This window comes from Ictidomys tridecemlineatus, chromosome 5 (genome assembly GCF_052094955.1).
Source record: "Ictidomys tridecemlineatus isolate mIctTri1 chromosome 5, mIctTri1.hap1, whole genome shotgun sequence".
Classification (NCBI taxonomy): Eukaryota; Metazoa; Chordata; class Mammalia; order Rodentia; family Sciuridae; genus Ictidomys; species Ictidomys tridecemlineatus.
The window spans coordinates 43,928,141-43,951,068 of record NC_135481.1 but is presented as its reverse complement, the minus strand read 5'-3'; the positions used below and the strand labels follow the sequence as shown (position 1 = coordinate 43,951,068).

General features: G+C 32.3%; 1 protein-coding gene and 1 pseudogene across 17 annotated transcripts in view; one reads left to right on the top strand and one right to left on the bottom strand.

Moving 5' to 3' along the window:
• Positions 1 to 22,928, bottom strand: part of Dph6 (diphthamine biosynthesis 6) — a 415,070-nt gene that overhangs the window by 291,366 nt on the left and 100,776 nt on the right. For all 17 annotated transcript variants that reach the window (XR_013438851.1, XR_013438852.1, XR_013438858.1 and 14 more), the window contains one exon: positions 14,339 to 14,457. Coding sequence is in view for 8 of the 17 variants with exons in the window: in XM_078049870.1 (XP_077905996.1) it covers positions 14,339 to 14,457 (119 nt within the window). In the remaining 9 variants the exon portion in view is untranslated. The remainder of the gene's footprint in view (positions 1 to 14,338; positions 14,458 to 22,928) is intronic.
• Positions 12,366 to 12,476, top strand: LOC120887096 (small nucleolar RNA U13; annotated as a pseudogene).

Here is a 22,928-nt window from a genome sequence, read left to right as displayed (position 1 = left end):
TAAGGATTGATATTCAGAACTCTATATATACCTATTACATTTTACCTCATTTCATAATTCCTCATTTCAACCAATTAATATAAGTCAGTATTTCAATTCTGTTATTCGAAGTATTACTAATCACAATAATCTTTGTCATCTGAAAACCTAATCAGCATGCCATTAAAGTGCTTACTCAAATAACTGTGGAAAAGAGTTAAAAGAGTTGGATAAGGAAATAATGATGTCATGTATCAACAAGGGTCCTTCACACTTGTTCATAACAACCTACTACCAACTTCATATTAGGTTTATTTGTTTAACTAGTTGAATTAATTAAGTTGTTTGTTTTATATTACATTCCTCACATATACACTCTTATATACATGTAAAGTTTGGTGTCTTTATACGAGACATGTCTCTGAGAAACTAAAAGTAAATTAAATCACCTTTTAAATAACAACAAAATTCAATTTGAAAGGATTTCTGTAATGAAAAAAGCTACCCCTAATATGAATATACTTTGATAATGCTGTTTTATATTAACTGCTATTGTTGTGCAATTTTAATGAGTTAGGATTGCAAAGTCAAAACTGATTTAATAGAAGCTGAAGATTTTAGAAAGAAGAGATAAACCTAGTAACATGGAAAAAGGAAGAAAAGATTAATTTGTTAATATAGATCTCAGTGTTGGAGTAAATTAACCTTGTTAGTTTGCAAAGAATGAACTATCAAAGATGATATTTACCTGTTCAAATAAATGTTGAAGTGAACCTTGAGCTTTTCCAGTGAAAGAAGTGGGGGGAAAAAAGGGCAGAAGTAGTTTTAAGTTATGGTAATACTAATGCATGCAGGATGGAGATCTAATAATTGCATACTTGCAGCAGCAAGCACTTCTGACTGGAGTCTATTATGTGTTGATGTATTCACCGATACTTACTTTATATAGTACCTATGGTATTTTTACCTAGAAAATAAATAGATAACCTGTATTTTAACTTTTTTTTGCCACTTCATATATTAAATAACCTTCATACTTAAAAAAATATGCAATTACTATAGCACACCTGAATGACCCCAGAGCACACCGGCTCCATTAAATTTGCTTATGTCTAATTTACTCCTGCCAAAGGCAGGTGAGAAATAATTCTGATAAGATCTTTTATCCTGTAGCCAAAAAATAAACTAAGATGAAATCAGTGATTTCCAATCAAATTACTATCTAAAACTATTTTCTCTTTAATACCTTATAAAGCTGGGCTTATGCAATAACCATTAAAATTATGTTTTTAACTAGTAAAATCATTTCCTCCTAGCAAAATTAGTGAAAGTCATTAGTGTAAACCATCATCAAGGCCAACTATGAGTGTATTTCCTGTATTCCTCATGTTAAACATTATGATTTAGAAATTGTGATACTGTTTCAAGTTTCCTAGAACAGGCATCAATATTTGATCTGAACTATGTTTAACAAAGTAAGTAAAAATGTGAGATTAACATACAACATATAAATCTCCAAACCCCCAAGGCTGAACCACAGTTTAGACAATAATATTTATGAATCTGTCAAAATATGAAAACAATATCTTCTAACTCCAGTTCCATTGAACACTATACACTTTGTGTTTTTGCTTATATTCCATTTGTTGCATGAGAAAACTCTCAAAGATTTTTTTTTATATTTTTTTAGTTGTAGATGGGCACAATACTTTTATTTATTTATTTTTATGTGGTGCTGAGGATCAAACCCAGTGCCTCACACATGCAAGGTAAGCACTCTACCAATGAGCCACAGTCCCAGGCCAAAGACTCTTAAATGTGGAGAAAAGAAAGGGAGGTGTTTTGAATTTACATTGTAGAATAGTTAATACAACACCTCTAGGACCCCTGAGGTTCTTCTTTGCAAAATAGGAAAGTGAAACATGTAAGACAAATCTCAATAATTTCACTTGTTGTCATATATTACAGCATATCAAAAGGTTCTCAGTAAGTACTTACAAGTAATAGGTTATATAGTAGTATTTATGTGTGTAACATATTTAACTCTTCAAAAAACTTTCACATATACTCTCCCATTTCAATGGTAAAATTACAGATTTTTGACTTTTGAGTCTAGTAGTCTTTTCCTGAAGATGAAATTAACCCATAATAAAATAAAGAAGTGCTCAGCAAGCTAGTGTGCAGTCATGGTTGTAAATCACTGATGTAATGTTGCACAAAATATGAATAAAATAAGGATGAATTCTCTAGTTAAACAAAAAGGATAGAGGTATATGACAAAGGAATATAAGAGAAGAAAAAAGTCCTATATGATGTTTGATGCATGAAATAGGTTAGACTGGGAAATATTTCATGCAAAATACATTGCTAATTTATAATGTTAAAGGAAATTTTCGTCTTATAGTGTGAGTTGCAGTGAGGTTTTCAGTCACCATTCACCTTCCTTGTTGATAAGTTTTTCAGACTCTCATTTATAACAGATATCTTAGAACTATGTACAGATCCTACTAGAAATAAACCCAAAGAGTACAACTGGAAAAAGGAAAAGGAGACTTATTACTCTGGTGGTGCTGCAGGTGGTGGGGTGGGGTGAGGTTGTAGCTAGAAATTGATGAATTGAAGCCAGGTGCCGCAGTACATGCCTATAATCCCAGCAGCTGAAGTGGCCAAGGCAGGAACATCATAAGCTCAAAGCCAGCCTCAGCAATTTAGCAAGGCCTTAAACAATTTAGGGAGACCCTATCTCAAAAACAAAACAAAAAACAAAAGGGGTTAGGGATGTGGCTCAGTGGGTAAGAGGCTCTCAGTCCAATCCCCAGAACCAAAAAAAAAAAAAAAAAGTGTGTTGAAATAAAGTTTCCTAAAAAAGCATTTCCTGCATCCCAGGGAAGAATAAAAGAGGTATATCCATAGAAAATTTTGAACTATTAATAAAATTAATCACAAAGCAAATATCAAAGTTATTTCTTAAGGAGAGAAAAAAAATCCCTAAATATGTTAGCTTACACATGTTGATGCAAATGAAAGATAATCTGGGATCAAGGAAAATATATTTGACATATACACAATAAATACCTGAGACAGGTATTTGATATATTCTACTGAATGAATTAAAAAGAAAATAACTGGACCAAGAATAAGTAAGTTGTGACATAAAACAACTAATGGCAAGCATTCAATAAAACTCCATTACCATATTAAGTGATGAGCCAGATTTTGGTTTCTAAATTAATTACCTTTATACTTGATCGCTAGTTCTCTGCCTTGGCTTACTACTGTAATCAATTCCTACTGCAGCTCTAAAAAATACATGTGCCTGGATACTACCTACAGTTACTTTGATTTAATTGATCTGGAGTGTAGCTTGACAACTAGAATTTTAAAAAGCTTAACAGGTAACTGTGATATGCAGCCAAGGTTGAAAACCATTGTTATGGGAACCTGACCTGGGCCCATGTGTGTATGAACAAGTGAAGAGAAGGGAGGAAGAGTGTCTTTATTTGGCTGTGACATTCCCAAATGTACTACATCAGGTTGCCCAGAACAACATATAAACTGTCAGGGTACAACAACACATTGCCCTGAAAATATTTATATTTATTTCATTATCAGTTTATAAACAACTACAAGTCAGACCCAAATAGGAGGCCTATTTCTGAAAAAATACAGGAAGATGGTTTGAATCAAAGACTAATGCTTTGTATTTCTGGAATCTTAAGTTTTCCGAATAGGACTGAATTTGTAGTCTATCTGTAGGGCCAATCCCTTAAATTCCTTATATTGACTGGAAAGGCTAGGAAGACACTATTAAAATTTTGATGATGTTGCTATTTAAAGAATTATAAGTTAAAGAATATTTTTGTAAAGATTAAACCTAATTATTAGTAGGATGCATTCCTCCTCAAGCAACAGAGGACATTGAAATATTCCATATAGTAAAAGACAGAAAATATGGACTAAAACATGAAAAATTTATGATATACAATTAATACAATCAGATGGAAAATTAAGGAGTAGCCTATTAATTCTACCAGTAAACATAGTGAATTAAAAATTTTTTAAGACAAATATTGGGTTATAATAAAGTCTAATGCTTTGCTAATTATAAAACATGCACATAAAAGCATATGTATACATACATACATAAACTCAAGAAAAGGTTAAAAACAAAAGAACATACAACAATATATAAGGCCAATGTATGAAATGTTGCAGTAGTCCTATCAAAGCAAAATTCATAGCAATGGTATTAATAAGGATAGATAAAATTTTTCAAATGATAAAAATTAAATGGAGAAAAACCAAATTGCTGATGAGGTTTTATGAGTTAAGTAATACTCTACTGTTATAAATAAAATAAAATAATTCCTCTCTTCCAGAATAACTAACATATATGGCCTTCCCCAAAATATATACATATAGATGATGAAGACAGATTTTTCAGACCTTGAAGACAAAGTATAGAATCTTGAAAATAAGGGTGCCAAAGAAAAGATATTAAGAGACCAAGAACAGAATATGTAAAAAATCTGGGATAACTTTAAGAGGCCAAATTTAAGATTAATTGGTATAGATGAAGGCTCTGAAATGTAAGCTAAAGGAATGCACAATCTTTTCAATGAAATAATATTAGAAAATTTTCTAAACCTTAAGAATGAAATAGAAATTCAAATACAAAAGTCATATAGGACTTGAAATACACAAAAGCACAACAGATCCACTCAAAGCCATATTATAATAAAAATTCCTAACACACAAATAAGTATAGAATTTTAAAAGCTCCAAGAGAAAATGGACTGGTCATATTTTGAAGTAAATCAATCCGATTTCAACTAATTTCTCAATCCAGACCCTAAAAACCAGAAGGCTTAGAATACATTATTCTATATGAACCTCTGAAAGAAAGTGGATGCCAGCCAAGAATACTCTATCCAGGAAAATTAACCTTCAAAAATGAAGATGAAATGAAAGCTGTCCATGATAAAGGGAAGCTAAATGAATTCATAACAAGAAAACCTGCACTATAAAACATACTCAATAAAATATTTCATGAAGAAGGAAAAATAAAAACGAAAACTAACAGAGGGAGACATTATACTAGAAGAATAGTAAATTAAAGTAGAATCAATTATCATTAAAATATTATCATTAAAACATAAATCAAAATGGCAGGAAATAATCATCTCTCAGTAATAATACTGAATGTAAATGGTCTAAACTCTTCAATCAAGACATAGGCTGAAATATCGAATTAAAAAACAAGACCCCAAAATATGCTACCTGCAAGAGACTCACCTCATAGGCAAAGACATCTACATAATGAAAGTAAAAGAATGGGAAAAAAAACATACCATTCACATGGGACTTGTAAACAAACAGGGGTAACTATCCTCTTATCACATAAAGTGAACTTTGATCCAAAATTAATCCAAAGAAACAAAGATGGTTACTTCATATTGCTTAAGGATATCATACATCAATAAGGTAGAATATTTATGCCTTAAATATTTATACCTCAATCAAAAGAGCATAGACACACATCACACAGACCCTTCTCAATATTAAGAATCAAATAGACCACAAGAAAAATACTGGGTAACTTTAACATGCCTCTTTCACACTGAATAGATCATCTAAACATAAACTAAGAAAAGATTATATAGAACTAAAAAACACAATTAATAATACAGATCTAGCAGACACCTACAGAATATTCCATCCATCAATGACTGAATTCACTTCTCAGAAGCACATTGAACATTTTCTAAAATAAACTATCATGAACGTTAGCAACATAAATCTTAGCAAAAAACAAACAAACAAACAAACAAAAAACCCAATCCAGAAATACAAAATCAATACCTTGCATTGTATCAGATCAACATGGAATGAAATTAGAAGTCAAAGATAAAAAACAAAACCATTCTTAATATCCAGATATGAAATAATACAATTTCAAATGATCAATGGATAATAGGAGAAATCAGGGGAAAAATAAAACAATTCTTAGAAGTAAATGAGAACAGTGATACAACAGATCCAAATCTCTGGAACAGTATGAAGGCAGTTCTAAGAGAGTTCATAGCATTAACAGAATAGAAAGATACCAAATAATCAATCTAATATTACATCTCAAAGATCTAGAATAAGAAGAACAAACCAACACCAAAATCAGTACAAGATAGAAAATAATTAAAATGGAGAATAAAATACAAATGATAAGACAAAGAGTCAGTTTTTTGAAAGTAAAAACAAAATTCATAAACTCTTAGCCAAACTAACCAAAATAAATAGAGAAAAACTCAAATGAACACCATTTGCGATGAAAAAAGATATATCACCAGACACTATAAAAATCCAAAGGATAATAAATTAGTTTAAAAATTTTTACTCCAATAAACTAGAAAATCTTGAAGATATTGGCAAATTCCTAGAGATAAATGATCTATCCAGCTGAACCAGGAGGATATAGAAAATTTAAACACATTGGCATCAAGCAATAATATTATGGTGAGGATGTGGGGAAAAAGGTACACTCACATATTGTTGGTGGAACTACAAATTATTCCAACCACCTGGAAAGCTGTATAGATATTCCTCAAAAAACTAATAATAGAACCACCAGAAAACCCAGCTATCCCTCAGTATATATCCAAAAGATTTAAAATCATCATGCTACAGTGACACAGCAATGTTAGTGTTAATAGCAGCACAATTAACAATGGCCTAGCTATGGCATCAATCTAGATGCCCTTCAACAGATGAATGGATAAAGAAACTGTGGTATATAAACACAGTGGACTATTACTCAGCCATAAAGAATAATAACATTATAGTATTTGCTGGTAAATGGATGGAAATAGAGATTTTCATGTTAAGTGAAATAGGCCAGTTCCAAAATGTGAAAGGTGGCATGTTTTCTCTGATAGGTGGAAGCTAATCCAAAAATAGAAGAAAGATCGGTATAGTATAAAAAGGGGATGAAAAGGGAGGGAAGAGGGATGAGATAAGGAAAGAAATTTTGAATGAATCTGACTTAATTCTCCTATTACATATATGAATATATCACAGTGAAACTCTCCATCAAGTATATCCACAAGACATTAATTTAAAAAAAACTAAGTAAATAGCAGAAAGATCAGTAGAGTGATGGGAACAGGTAGAGGGAGAAAGGGAGGGAAAGAGGAAGTACAAGGCATTGAATCAGCAAACTACATTCCATGTTGTTATAAGTCTATCAAAATGAATCCTAATGTTATGTATAACTTAAAAGAACCAATAAAATTCCATATGTAATAGTTAAAAAAGCAACTATATGTGACTGCAAGAACATAGGACAAAAAAGTTTAAGGATGAAATAACTAAATTATACAAAAAGAAACCAATGGAAAGCTAGCTTAGAAATCAATATCAGACAAACAAACTTTAAGGCAAAAGCATTATTGGAAATGAGATATTTCATAACAATAAAGCATTACACCAGGAGAAGTACATAATAATGTAAATCTACATGCAACTAATAGCACAACTTTGAAATACATTAAGCAAAACTTGATAGAAATACAAAGATAAATGAAAAACTCATATCATGGTATAAGGTTTAAATATAACTCTTTCAATTGGTAATATGACAAGGAAAAAAACATATGTGATCTGAACAACATGCATAGACAGCCTCATTTTATTTCTAAGTATATTGTACTGTACCTCAAAATAGCAGAAAAAGCATAATTTTCTAGTGCACATGAAACATTTTAACAAAATTGACCATTTCGAGTATCCATTCAAAATGCTCAAAAGTTTGAGCAGTCACTCAAAGTTTTAAAGAAATGAAACAAATTTCAAGTATACTATCTGACCAAAATGTGACTGTACTAGGAACCAACTTCAAAAGAGAAGACTCTTGTTTGGAAATTAAGAAACACATTTCTAAATAACTCATGCGTTGGATAAAGAATGTACTTTGAACTAACTATAAATAAAAATAGAACTATACCTGCAATTAGAGGAAACATATAGGTTTAAATACATACTTTAGAAAACAAGCATGAAATTTAACATCTATGCACGCATCAAGAAATTAGAAAACAATAGCATATTAAAGCCGTTGAAAGTATAAGGAAGGAAATAAAGCAGTATAAATTAATGAAATAGAAAATCAATAGGTAATATAGACTACCAAGGAAACCAAAGGACTAATAAAATCAAACGTTTACAATACTGATAAAATGGAGGAAAGGAACTAATTACCCATTGGAATGAAAGAATAACATCATTACTGATCCTAGAAATAATAAAAAAACAATAAGAAGACATTAGGAAGTAATAATCCATAATTTCCAAAACTTACCAATAATTCAGAGAAAAACATTAGCAAATAAAAATCTTAATAGTCAAATATAACACAGCAATGGAACATCCAATAAAATCCTTTCCCAAAGGAAATCTTCATGTCCATATATATGGCTTAAGCAATAAATCCTTCCAAACATTAAGAAAAAATTAATACCGATCTCTTACAAACACCCTTTAGACAACAGAAAAGGAGGAACTACTTAAAAGCTTGTTTCACAAGTCTTATTATCCAGACCTGTCACTACTAGGAAAGCAAAATTATAGATTGATCCATCTTATGAAAATACATGTAAAAATCTTAAACAGAGTGCTGGTAAAATGTATAGCAATGTATAAAAAACCACAACCAATTGTGACATTCCAGAAATGCAGTCAAAATGATTTCAGAAAGAAAAATAACTTAATAGAATTCTACAAATATAATTTATTTCTCAAAGATATTTATAGATGAGAATTACTTCAATTTGATAGAGATTTGAAATAAACATGTTCACAAATTATATGAAACTTATCCCAATGAGAAATGAAATTTATGATCCTTTCCTTGAAACTAAGTGGGTTTGTGGCTGTTTGCAGAAGAAAAACTTTATGGTACTCTGGGTTACCATGTAACAAATAAGAATACCTTACAGATACCATGATGTTAGCAATATTGAGCACATTAATTTAGCCTGGTGTAGGCCCTTTGCTCACAAGGCACAGTTGATGCCAAGCACTAAATATGTAAATGATGAAGTATCCAGATGATTGCATCAGCCAGTCATTTAGGTCACCCTGAGTTGTCCAATAATTCCCAATTGGTACCCCAAGTGTCAAGGAGAAAAAAAAAAGTGCTTTGTCCCTTCTAGATTCCAGATCCACAGACTCTGTAAACATAATCAAATGCACATTATTTCATGCCTTTTTGTTTTTTAGTAGTGTGTTTTCAGTAAGAGGTAACAAAATGTAACATTTGTCTACAAAATATTTATAGCAAAAGTCATTTTAAGGCTTACTGAAACATTTCTTATGAGAATTATACCTATAACTATCATTTTATTCAACACTGATGATGAATCAACAAATTAAACTCTTAAAATTAAGAACTTTTGAACTTCTAGGTACACACAAGAAGCTGAAGAGAATATCAGAATGGGAGAAAATATTTATAAATCACACATCTGATAATAAATTCATTTCAAGAATATATATATAAAAAGAATATCTCAACTGTATACAAGAGTGAAAAAACAATTCAATTTTACACAATGGTGAAAGACTGGAATTGTCACTACTGCAAAGATGACATACAAATGGCAATAAGTACATGAGGAGATGCTCAACATCATTAGTCATTAGCAAAATCCAAAATAAAACCATGATGAGTACAAGTTTACATTACTAGGATAGCTATGGTAAGAAAGAGGAAAATTATTATTTCTATCTCTTGCAAATAATAAGTAATAATATCCTGACTTTTTTGTTTCCTTGTCCTTACCCCAGGACTGAAGTAATGAGGATGAGATAAAGTCTTATAAATAATTTATTTTACACTTTGTAAGGAGTCCCTGTTCCCTTTGGAGATAATTTTCTTTAAAAGTAAGGAGAAGGACTGTGCCTTCACATTTTGGAATGTAAATAAATATTTGGTGGGGATGGGTGAGCAAAAAAAACAGTGAATCCAGCTTTACAATCCTGGAGATGTCTCCAAGATTCTGATTTCATCCCTGACTTGAAATGTAAACACATGCTGCTAGAGGTAAACTCTTTGGTGTTCCCAATATCTATTCAGTCATCTATTAAGTTCTAAAGGTTGCAGTTTTAGTCTGGATCCAAAGTTTCTGTAAAATTTACTCAGAAAGTGCTAACTTCAAAAACATTAAAATATTTTCCCCACAAACCCACATATGTAATGCAATACAAAATGAAGAAGAAATTTAGTTAAGCCAAAATATTAGATTGTCAAATAATAACTCAGAGAAAAATCAGAGAATTTATATAGTATCAACATTTATGAGAATCCCAAGAATAGAAGTAATCAAACAACACAGCTAAACAGGCAGAGATTCAGGACAATCAGAAGAGCTCTACAGGACCTTCTGTACCACATTGTCTATATTCTTGCTAATATTAGCCCATACATTCAATTAGAATTACAGCACCATTCTCCATTTCGAACTTCACATTCACAGTGTCGTGCATAGTGCCCAGAGATTATCATTATCAATAAATTCTAGATCTCATCTTGTTTGAGGACATAACTATATACCAAATATCACAGTATAGGTTTTAACAGTTATTGGTGTCTAGATGCCATTGTGCCAACAAGCTCCCTTCAAGACAATAAATGCTCTTCCTTTGGTCTTGTCCAATTTTGATCAGTGTTTCATGAGGACAAATTATCTTTTTAACAATAATACCTGAACCATTCATGAACAACTATTAAGGCCACACTGTCCAGTAATGTCCAACCATAATTTAGGCTAACTATAGTATTTCCGTAAGTGGCTATCCTTGTTTGGTTCTGGCCAGACTCCCAGCCATCATTATTTAATAATTTCCCTAGTGATTAGAATATTCAATAGTCTTCTCTGGGTAAGGATAATATCCCTCTTCTTGAACTGTTGTCTGATATGATGTCCCATTTAAATATTCTATTAGTGTAGTCATTTAAAGCTTTCTTGTCCCTCTAGGGTCATCTCCAAATGTGGCCAGTCTCCTGGAAGAGAGCTCCCTCTAGTGTCTCTGTTTGAATTAGTAAGTCTTTTTCATCATGATGAGCTTTCAAAAGAACATTGATTTGTTCTGATGTAGTACTCGAATCCCCAAGACTAGTATCAAAAATTTCTACAGAATACCAGACAGCAGGGAAGACACTGATTAAGCCACTCCATGGGTTATTACCACAATATGCTAGTAAAATTTATGCAATTTAGGAAAATAGTTTTTATACACATACCCCTAAAAAATGTTCCAAAGATTGCCATTTGGTATATGGAATATAACTTTGCTTGGATATCATAGGTTTTTCCATAAACATATTTTGCACAACTCCATAGAAGAGTTATTAGTAATGTCTATTCATTAAGCCATATCCAAATCTATCCCTCAAGAGTGATCTGTTAATTTTCTTAAATGAAATCTGAATTCCATTCACATTTATATATCCTATTTGAAGGAGATCACACAATGGTAGACAGCAGAAATTTACCTTTTATTCTAACTAGGTAGATGTCTTAGTGACATTGTTTTGATTATTCTCACAAAGAGTGTAAAAACTCTACTATTTGGTATTCCGCACTTAGATAATCCATTCACAGTAGTTATCAGAAAAATGATCAGAATAGTAAATATAGTCTATGAACCAAGAACTGAGTGGTTACTATGGGCACTAAACTACCTACAGTGAACTAACCTAATACAGTCGAATTATTAAGCAGTACTGTCATTTTGTTATACAGATGGAACCTTTTTAGGTGGAGCTTCTACATCACCTATTTCCCTTCTCTAGAGAAAACAGACCCAAAGTGTTTTCTTAATATTAGTTAAGATCTGTAAGGAATACCTAAGAGTATCTCCAAGCTTGGAGGCTCTGGTATGGGGATCACATGATTATATCTCTCCTTAAAACTTTTTTTTTTGAAGAATTTCTTTTTTACAATACTTTTGTTTATTTATTTTTGTATGTGGTGCTGAGGATTGAACCCAGTGCCTCACACATGCAGGGCGAGAGCTCTACCACAGAGCTACAGCCACAGCCCTTCCATAGAACTTTAATTAAAGTACCTTTCCATCCATCTTTTATAATTCCCCTCAACCCCATTTATTAATCTATTTTGATACATACCCTTTTCTCTAAAATTAGGCTTTCTGGTTCTGTAGATGTATTATGAACCCATAGGGCTGATAAAAATAGCAGACTTGGTAACACTTTTTGGCAGAAATTACAGGGTTGATAGGACACTTGTTTTTGTGTTTAGAGAGGTCTTAATTTGCCTAAATGGGATTAAGTTATGTATACCCCTAAGAACCTTTAGGAATATGTACTGTCAATCCTTTTGCATGTTCATAAAGGTGATGATTGGGTTTTTGGGTTTTACACTATTGTGTTAGATTGCCTCCCTCAAACCTTGTTATAGTGTTGGTACACTGCCTGTTTGATGTGGGGTGGGGGAAGAAAAAAAGAAATTATATACTATCAAATTTAATGGTATTGATATTATATTTAGTGTTAAGATAATATTTTCCACTATTTGGTACATGCACCTTTGAACTCAGATATAGGTCCAGTAAATCAGGCAAAACAAAAATTTTGCAAAGTTGTGAGACATAAAATTATGTTCTTTCATCCTTCCCTATATTCCCCATATTCCTACCTCCCAATCCCAGAAATCTTACCAGTAGAGTCCTGTTATTACTCTCTTTCATAGTTAATATTAGTAGAAAATCATTTAACTGATTAAGCTCACCCTTAAACTTGTATGATTTTTCTAGTGATCAATTTATTTACTTTATAACAAATATATCTTTCAAGAAGGTCTTCCAGTGACAATAAAGTGGACTTAAAGCTTTTTCTGTCATCTCTCTCTTTCTCTGTTTTAGCAACAAGACTACTACAAGCAGTCCAAAGATAAAAGTCTTCCCCTGTGGTAAATATGATAATTTTTTACTAAGTTTTTGCCACAAAGTCTGTAAGTGATGTGTTTATGAGGAGATGATATGAGTTCTTCCTTCTTGCTTTCCAACATGTGTACTCTAATTACTAGAAAAAATGGATTGCAGACCTGTTTTCTTGTCTCTTTGTTTCAAATATTATTAGATTTTGTAAAAAATATTATATCATCTGTTCTTAAGAATCAAGATTTTCATTGTGGAAGAAAAATAAAGAACAGAAGGGATAAAGAATATTTATTTCATCATTCAATGATACAAATAAACCTCATAAACATAATATTGAGCCAAAGAAGCCAGACATAATAGAGAATACACAGTATAATTCATTAGTATGAAATTCAAAAACAGGGTTAGAGATATTGCTCAGTTGTAGAACATTTGCAAATAGTTCAATTCCTCATACTACAAAACCAAAATTTTTTTTTCTAAAATTAAAAAACAGGAAAAATCATGTATCAAGTATTGAGAAACTTGTTAACTTTGGGAAGGCAAATACTAACCAGGAAAATGTTAGCAATGCTAATGTCTGCAGTCTTTACCTTTATTTGATGCTGTTTGAAATGTGAATTTATTTATAAAGTCTTCCACAGCTTGAGACCTCTTTATTTCAGAGATCATCAAAGTAAACATTTACATGAGTAGGCTTTGGGAATCCTGAGGCTTCAGGGCATTTTCTATAATAAGTTCATAAAACAAATGCACTGGGATCAACCCTATAGTTTCTCAAAAATCAACATATTTATAAAAATTCAAAATAATAAATTAACATGTTCATATACAACATCCACATTTGAATCAGATTAGCACCTGCCTGCTATGTCTATGCTAAATAATCAAATAACATTCCCTCAAACATGATTTTCTCACCATCCCCAACAAAAACCCACTACCATGTTTATTTCTGATAACACAAAATACATCATTCTAATTTTAGTATTATTCAAAATATGTTAAAAATGTAAGAGGAATATCATGTGTTGTACCAAATACATATTTTTAGAATCTTTTGAAAACAAAAAATCCCAAGGATCCCTGTATTTCCTGTTTCCTATAAATCTGAGTTCCAAATCCTATAACAACTTAAAAAAAAAAAAAGAAACATAATACAATATCAGTTTTAGAATTCATTATACATTCAAAAAAAGAAGCTCACTTTTAATTACTTTGGCAAATGTTCAAAATCCTATATTAAAACTTTCTATTCTTTATAACAAATGTGTGTTTATTTTTTTAACTTGTGACTATAAATTTTTATATTCTAAATCATTCTTAGTTTTTCATTGTAACTGTTTATTAGTGAACTAAGATTATCTATGTGTTAACAGTCTTCTTTTAGAGTCTAGTTACGTACCCAAAGCTGCTACTTTGATGATCACTGCTTGAATGTTAGATGCTATCATCTCTCGGAGCAAATCTTCCTGGTTCCTTTGCCAAAGGTAAGCTAACAGTTGGAGATTAAGCCTTTTACACCTAAAAGTAAAAAGAAAAAAAAAAAAGATGATCTCTTAATGTTCCATATTTAGATCTAGAGCAATTACTTTGATTTTATACATAATACTTCTTTCAAGGATTTCATCATTTAAAATGCTTTAAAAAACATGTCTTGCCTAATGAAACTTATACACACACACACACACACACACACATATATGTAAATATTACACAAATATATTTAATTCCCTTGGGTTAAACATAAACATATAAAATGAAATCTCCAAGCAGACTAGATATATTAATGTTAGTAAGGTTATAAGTTTAGAAATCTATGTGAAAAAGCCTACAAATGTCAATGGATGATTATCTCATTAAAAGAAAAAAAAAACTTCAATGGGTACCAAAATTGTGAAGTGTATGCAATTGGGAAAATAAATTTATTCTTATAACCATATATTTAGTAAATTTACAATGCCTATGAACTAATTTTATCTGCTTAGAAATACTTTTTAAGAATTTTAGTGAAAAGAAAATAACAAAAAGTAAAATTGATTGAGTGCATGATAAACTGTAGGCATTGTACTAGATATTTTATACTATTGATATAGTAGAAAATATATGGATTTTGAAGTCAAAACATATCTGGGTTTGAAATTTCATCTGTATTCTATCCAGATGGTTTTAGCAAGTTAAGTAAATTCTTAAGATCTTGTGTTCATTTCCCTAGCTCATAAATAAGGGCAAAAATATTTCCATTCAAATTTCTTGATAAGATTAAAAGATGGAAAGTGAAGTCATGCTTTATTCTTGTTCCACATTCCTCACATTCCATACTCAATTTTCACCATGCTTAATGTGATTATTCCTCATCAATGCCACTACTAATACCCTGGTCTGAGTCACCATTATCTTTTTTTTGGTGGTGCAGGTGGGGTGGAGTTTGTTACTAAGGGTTGAACTCAGGGGCACTCAACCACTGAGCCACATCCCCAGCCCTTTTTTTGTTTTTGTTTTTGTATTTTATTTAGAGATAGGTCTCACTGGGTTGCTTAGTGCCTCAATGTTGCTGAGGTTGGCTTTGAACTCCTGATCTTCCTGGCTCAGCTTCCTGAGCCACTGCTGAGTTACCATTATCTCTTATGTCAATATCTTAATTCCTTTTCCTGCTTCCACCCCTTCTCTTTTAAAATTCATTTTCAATATCACAGCCAGTGTGATTCTTTTAAAATACAGATGATGGGATTCCTTGTAATACCTGTATCACCATTTTATACTTGTCTTTGTAGAGACCTTTTACCTCTTTAAATTTATTCTTGCGTATTTTTTTTGTCAGCTATTTTAATTAAGATTGCATTCTTGATCTCTACTTCAGATAACTGGCTACTGATGTACAGCAATGATGCAGATTTTGTCTGGGCATAAATACCAAGGAAATAAGAGTATACTGAAGAGACATATGCACTCCTGCGTTTACTGAAGCACTATTCACAATAAAGAAATAGAAATAACCTAAGCATCCATCACCTGTTTAATAAATGTGGAAAAAATACATATAAATAATGGAGTAATATTCAGCCATAAAAAGAATGTAATCCTATCATTTGTGACAACATGGATAGAGCTGGAGATCACCATGTTAAGTGAAATAAGCTAGGACAGCAAGACATGTACTATAGAATCTCATGTACACGTGGAATCTAAAAAGTTAACTTCATAGAAATTGAGAGAAGGGAGGTTACCAGAGTTTCAGCTGAGAGGAAAGCAGGAGAGAAAGATGAGGAAAGGTTGATTAATAGGTATCATGTTACAGTTACACAGGAAAAAGAAGTTTTGGTTTGCTAGCATATATCCGGGTAATTATAAATGACAATAATGCACTCTATATTTCAAAAGGCTAGAAGAAAGGATTTTGAAAGTTTTCATCATAAAGAAGTGACAAAGAAATGAAGAATTTCATCATGAAGAAATGATAGACATGTTTCATCTGATTTAAACATCATATGATGCACACATGTCAAAACATTACATAGTTACCTCTTTAATATTTATCATTTTTATGTATCAGTTGAAAATTTAAAAATCCTTGCAATGAATCCACATGGATATCACCCTGGTTAGTTCCTGTTCCTTACTTAATTCATGACTTTGATTAAATGTCACTCTCTTAGGAAGGATTATAATTGATTAATAATAACTTAAAGGTAATGTGGATAAAGAATGTAACAATGCATAGATAAAACAGGCATTCATGAAATGGTAGTCAAGCCAAGTGACTTGTCCAAGTCACATAATAAGTAGCTGAGATCAATTTCCAACCAAGAATATCAGTCTAAAGGCCATTATTTCTAGGTGTCTGTAAGGTTTATTACTCTCAAAACAATCATCCCTAGAATATATATGGTTGTTTAGCTGACTATTCTGGCCTACACAGATATCTTCTCCTCACCACCTCAGAATCTCACAGTACCTACTCAGTGTACCAAATGTTTTGTCATTTACTCACAAATGGTATTAAAAATATCACTATCTTTTCAAATACATACATCTAGAATTTCAAAGAAATCAAAACCTTCTTCAATACAGAGATATTTATGTAATTTTTGTATTTGTAAAATGTCTCAAAGCACCTATGCTGAGGTAGTTAATTTTTAAAAAAGCAATAAAATTTGAAATACCCATGTGACACAAGCACTTTGGTTCTTGATTTCTTGTCACTGATGTTTAATGCCTACTAATCAACTAGACTCTCTACATTTTCTTAATAAGATTTTGGTTTTATGGAAGACCTTATTCCTTCCAGTCCTCATTGCGAAATTCTTGGTTGTTGCTCTGGAATTCACAGCATTTAAAAATTATTTTAGGAGCTGGGGATGTGGCTCAAGCGGTAGCGCACTCGCCTGGAATGCGTGCGGCCTGGGTTCGATCCTCAGCACCACATACAAAACAAAGATGTTGTGTCCGCCGAAAACTAAAAAAAAAATAAATATTTAAAAATTCTCTCTCTCTCTCTCTTTAAAAAAAATTATTTTAGACATAAATCAATCTTATCCTATTTAAATTTTAACAGTTGAAAATATCATGACTCAAACAAACTTCCTATGTAAATCACTGTTGCATTTGAGCTTGTGAAATCTATTAAACACTTAAATATAAATAAATAAGTAAACTGATGCACTATTCCAATGTGGACGGCTAGAGGGAGGCTACATTCTATGTCACTCTGTGACCTGGGATTCAACTAGTGGGAATACTGTTTCTCTGCTAGTAATTAGAGGACCCCCAACAGCTGCTCCCATGCAGGAATCCCAGTCTCTTTCTCCATACAGGTCCCCCAGCCTCAGTTTTAACACCTCATCACTGAAAGCAGCCACCTCCATCTTGGGACACCTTTGTCACTGTATTTAGTTGGGGCAACTCCCACTTTGGGACACTGGCTGTGGTTTAAAGGAAAATCAAGGTACCTAAATTCCCCAACTCCCCCCTCTCCCCAGCAACCAGTAAGCCAGCATAGTGCTTGGGGCTACATAGCCAGTCCATAGATCGCAAAGCCTGGCAGGGAACTGCCTAATACAAAACAGTTCTCAGCAAAAGATATGTACCCCCAGAGTGCAGCCCATAAAAACTCCAGAGAAAAAGATTCCTGATTAGGAAGTAGAAAAGGAGGTGATGAGTGAAACACAGTTTAGAGGCTAAATTAGAGACAGGAATTGTGAGGTCTACAGGCGATATAAGTAGATAAAACCAGGGTCAACATCACATGAGTGGGGCTCAAAGGAGATCCCTGGGGTTCAGTCTCACATCAGGAACTGGCAAGTGCTATACCCCATCTCCAAGAGGCCCACCCCCAAGACCAACTCTCCCATCCTAATAACCCTTTCACCATTCTGAGGGTGGAAATACCAGCAAACAACAGACAACCCCTCCTACTGGAAGAGAATGGAAGCAGGAAAGATACTGATCTCCAACAAAAACAATCCTTATATCTTCCTTTGAGATTTTTTTTTATCTTTTGTCTCTCTCTTCTCCTGCCCTCACATCCCCATCAACATTGTGAAACTAAGTACTTTTCATGAATTAGGCTACTGAGGACCAGGATGTCTGAATAGTATCTTACAGTTATGTTGTATATTCTTTTATCTTCTATTTTTAGACTTTTTATTTTTCTTAAATATTATGTTTATTTGTTTTCTGTACTCTCTCTATTGTCTTCCCACTTACATGTCTCTCCCAAATCACATACTCTTTTCTCCTGCAATTAACCAACTTCTTTAGATTCCTCTTTTCATGATTCCTAAGACCTAATAACTATATTCTCACCTCCAACCCCTCAACATCCCATCTTACACCTCACCCCTAGTTCTTTGTCCACCATCAGAAAAGGTAGACTCTTTTGCAAATCTACTATTTATATTGTAGATAATAATTGAATTCTCCTTTTATGTATATTGTGACAAAACCATAAACATCTTAATAGCAGCTATTTGGTTTAAGGCTGTATATTGTTTGTATTGGGATCTGTTAATATTATTCTCCCTCTCAAAGGAGAGGTATTGGAACATTGCGGGGACAGTATAAGTCTTCAGGGTAAAACACTGTAACATCTCAGATCTGCAGTGCTGGAAGGGAAGACACATGAACAACATGAAAAAACAAGGGAAGAAAGTGCATCTCCCCACTCCCAAACCAAGAGACTATATTATTAGAATCCATGGCCAACACAATAGAAGAAATTTCAGTGAAGGAGTTCAGGATATACATAATTAAAATGTTCTGTGAATTAAAGGATGATATAAGAGAACAAATATGGGCAGCAAAAGATCATTTCAATAAAGAGCTATGTAAGCAAATATAGGAAGCAAAAGATTAATTCAATAAGGAGAAAGAGGTTCTGAAAAAAAAAAGATATCCTTGAAATGGAAAAAAAAAAAAAACTCAACAGAAAGCACCACTAATAGATTAGATCACTTGGAAGACAGAATCGCCAACAATGAAATCAAATATATAATCTTGAAAAGAAAGTTGACCACGCAGTGAAGATGGTAAGACACCATGAGCAGAACATTCAAGAACTATAGGATAACATAAAAAGATCAAATTTAAGAATTATTGGGATAGAAGAAGGCATAGAGTTCCAAACTAAAAGAATGTACAATCTATTCAGTGAAATAATATCAGAAAATTTTCCAAACAAGAAGAATAAATTGGAAAATCAAATACAAGAGGCTTACAGTACATCAAATGTACAGAATTACAACAGATCCACACAAAAGCATATTATAATGAACATGCCTAGCATACAGAATAAGGAGAGTATTTTAAAAGCCAAAAGAGAAAGGAATCAGATTACATATAGGGGGAAACCAATCAGGATCTCTGCAGATTTCTCAACCAAGACTCTCAATGATAGAATACTCTAGAACAACGTATACCAAGCTCTGAAAGAAAATGGACACCAACCAAGAATCTTATATCCAGAAAACTTAAGCTTTAGATTTCATGACAAAATATAAATTTCCATATAAACAAAAGTTAAAAGAATTCACATAGAGAGCCTGCACTATGGAATATCCTCAGCAAAATATTCCATGAGGAGGAAATAAAAAAACAACAATGAACATCAGCAGAGGGAGATATTACACTAAAGGAAAACCAATCAAAGGAAAAACCAAGTCAAATTAAAAACCAAAAAATAAACAAAAATGACTGGGAATACAAATCATGCCTCAATAATAACCCTGAATGTTAGTGGTCGAAATACACTAATCAAAAGACACAAACAGGCAGAATGGACTAAAATAAAAGACCTAACAATATGCTGCTTTTAAGAAACTCATCTCATAAGAAAAGACATCCACAGACTGAAGGTGAAAGGTTGGTAAAAACATACCACTCACATTGTCTATGGAAACAAGCAGGGGTTTCCATCCTCATATCAAATAAAGTAGACTTCAAGCCAAAGTTAATCAAAAGGGATACAGAAGGCCATTTGATACATAAGGGAACCATACATCAACAAGACATAAGGATTATAAATATATATGCCCCCAAACAAAGGAGCATCTACATTCATCAAATTCTTCTCAATTTCAAGAGTCAAACAGACCAAAGTACAATAATACTGGGTGACTTTAAGACATCTCTTTCACCACTGGATAGATCTTCCAAACAAAAGCTAAACAAACAAACTATACAGCTCAATAGTACAATCAATAACTTAGACTTAACTGTCATATATAGAATATTTCACCCATCATTGAGTCAATATACTTTCTTCTCAGCAGCACATGGATCATTCTCTAAAACAGACCATATATTATGCCACAAAGCAACTCTTTGCAAATACAAATATTTAGAGATACTATCCTGCATTGTATCAGATCATAATAGAATGAAATTAGAACTCAATAGAAAATAAAAAATAGAAGCTACTCCAATACCTTCAGACTAAATAATATGCTTTTCAATGAACAATGGCTTGCAAAACACATCAAAGAGGAGATTCAAAAATTTTTAGAGGTAAATGAGAAAAATGATACAAGATATTGAAATCTCTGGGACACCATAAAAGCAGTACTAAGAGGAAAGTTCATTTCATGAAGTTCATTCTTCAAAAGAAGAAAAAGTCAACAAGTAAATGACCTAATATTATATCTCAAAGCCCTAGAAAAAGAAGAACAAATCAACACCAAAAGCAGTAGAAGACAGGAAATAATTAAAATCAGAGCTGAAATCAATGAAATTTAAACAAAAGAAACAATTTGAAAAATTGACAAACAAGAGTTGGTTCTTTGAAAAAGTAATTAAAATTGATAAAGCCTTAGTCACCTTAATGAAGAGAAGGAGAGAGAAAACTCAAATTACTAACATCTGTAATGAAAAATGAAATATCACAATGGACACTACACAAATACAGAAGACAACTAGAAATTATTTTGAAAATTTATACTCAAATAAAATAGAAAATATCAAACACATTGACAAATTTCTACAATCATATGATTTGCCCAAACTCAATCAAGATGATATACACAAGTTAAACAGATCAATTTCAAACCATGAAATAGAAGACACCATCAGAAGCCTACCAACCAAGAAAAGCCCAGTATCAGATGGATACACAGCTGAATTCTACAAGACCTTCAAAGAAAAATTAATACCAATACTCCTCAAATTATTTCATGAAAGAAAAAGAGGAAACACTTCCAAACTCATTCTACGCAGCCAATATCATTGTGATTCCAAAAACAGACAAAGACACATCAAAGAAAGAAAACTTCAGACCAGTTTCTCTAATGAACATAGATGCAAAACTTCTCAATAAAATTCTGGCAAATCGAATATAAAAACACATCAAAAAATGATGCACCACAATCAAGTGTGATTCATCCCAGGGATGCAAAGTTGATTCAACATACAGAAATCAATAAATGTAGTTCATCACATCACAGACTTTAAATAAGAACCATATGATCATATCAATAGATGCAGAAAAAGCACTAGACAAAATACAATACCTCTTCATGTTCAAAACACTAGAAAAACTAGGGATAATGGGAACATATCTCAACATGGTAAAAGCTATCTATGCTAAGCCCCAAGCCAATATCCTTCAAAATGGAGAAACATTGAAAGCATTCCCTCTAAAAACTGGACAAGACAGGGATGCCCTCTTTCACCACTTATATTTAACATAGTTCTTAAAACTCTAGCCAGAGCAATTGGACAAATGAAAGAAAAGCCTACAGATACAAAAAGAAGGACTCCAATTATCACTATTTGCTGATGATACGATTGTATATCTAGAAGACCCAAAAAATTCCACAAGAAAACTAATAGAACTAATAAATGAATTTAGCGAAGTATTAAGATACAAAATCAATACCCATAAATCAAAGGCATTTCTATACATCAGCAACAAATCCTCTGAAAGAGAAACTAGGAAAACTACCCAATTTAAAATAGCTTCAAAGAAAAAAAATACCTTGGAATCAATTTAACAAAATAGATCTCCATAATGAAAATTACAGAACACTAAAGAAATTAAAGAAGATCTTAGAAGATAGAAAGATCTCACTTGTTCTTGGATAGGCAGAATTAATATTGTCAAAATGACTGTACTACCAAAAGCACTATACAGATTTAATGCAAATCCAAGTAAAATCCCAATAACATTCCTCATATAAAGAGAAAGAGCAGTCATGAAATTCATCTGGAAAAATAAGAGACCCAGAATAGCTAAAGCAATCCTTAGCAAAAAGTATGAAGCATGCAGCATCACCTTAAACTATACTTGAGAGAAATAGCATGGTATTGGTACCAAAATAGATTTGTAGGCCAATGGTACAGAATAGAGGACACAGAGACTAACCCACACAATTACAGTTATCTCATATTAGACAAAGGTTCCAAAAACATACATTAGAAAAAAGATTGCCTCTTCCCCAAATGATGCTGGGAAAACTGGATATCCATATGCAACAACATGAAATTAAACCCCTATCTCTCAC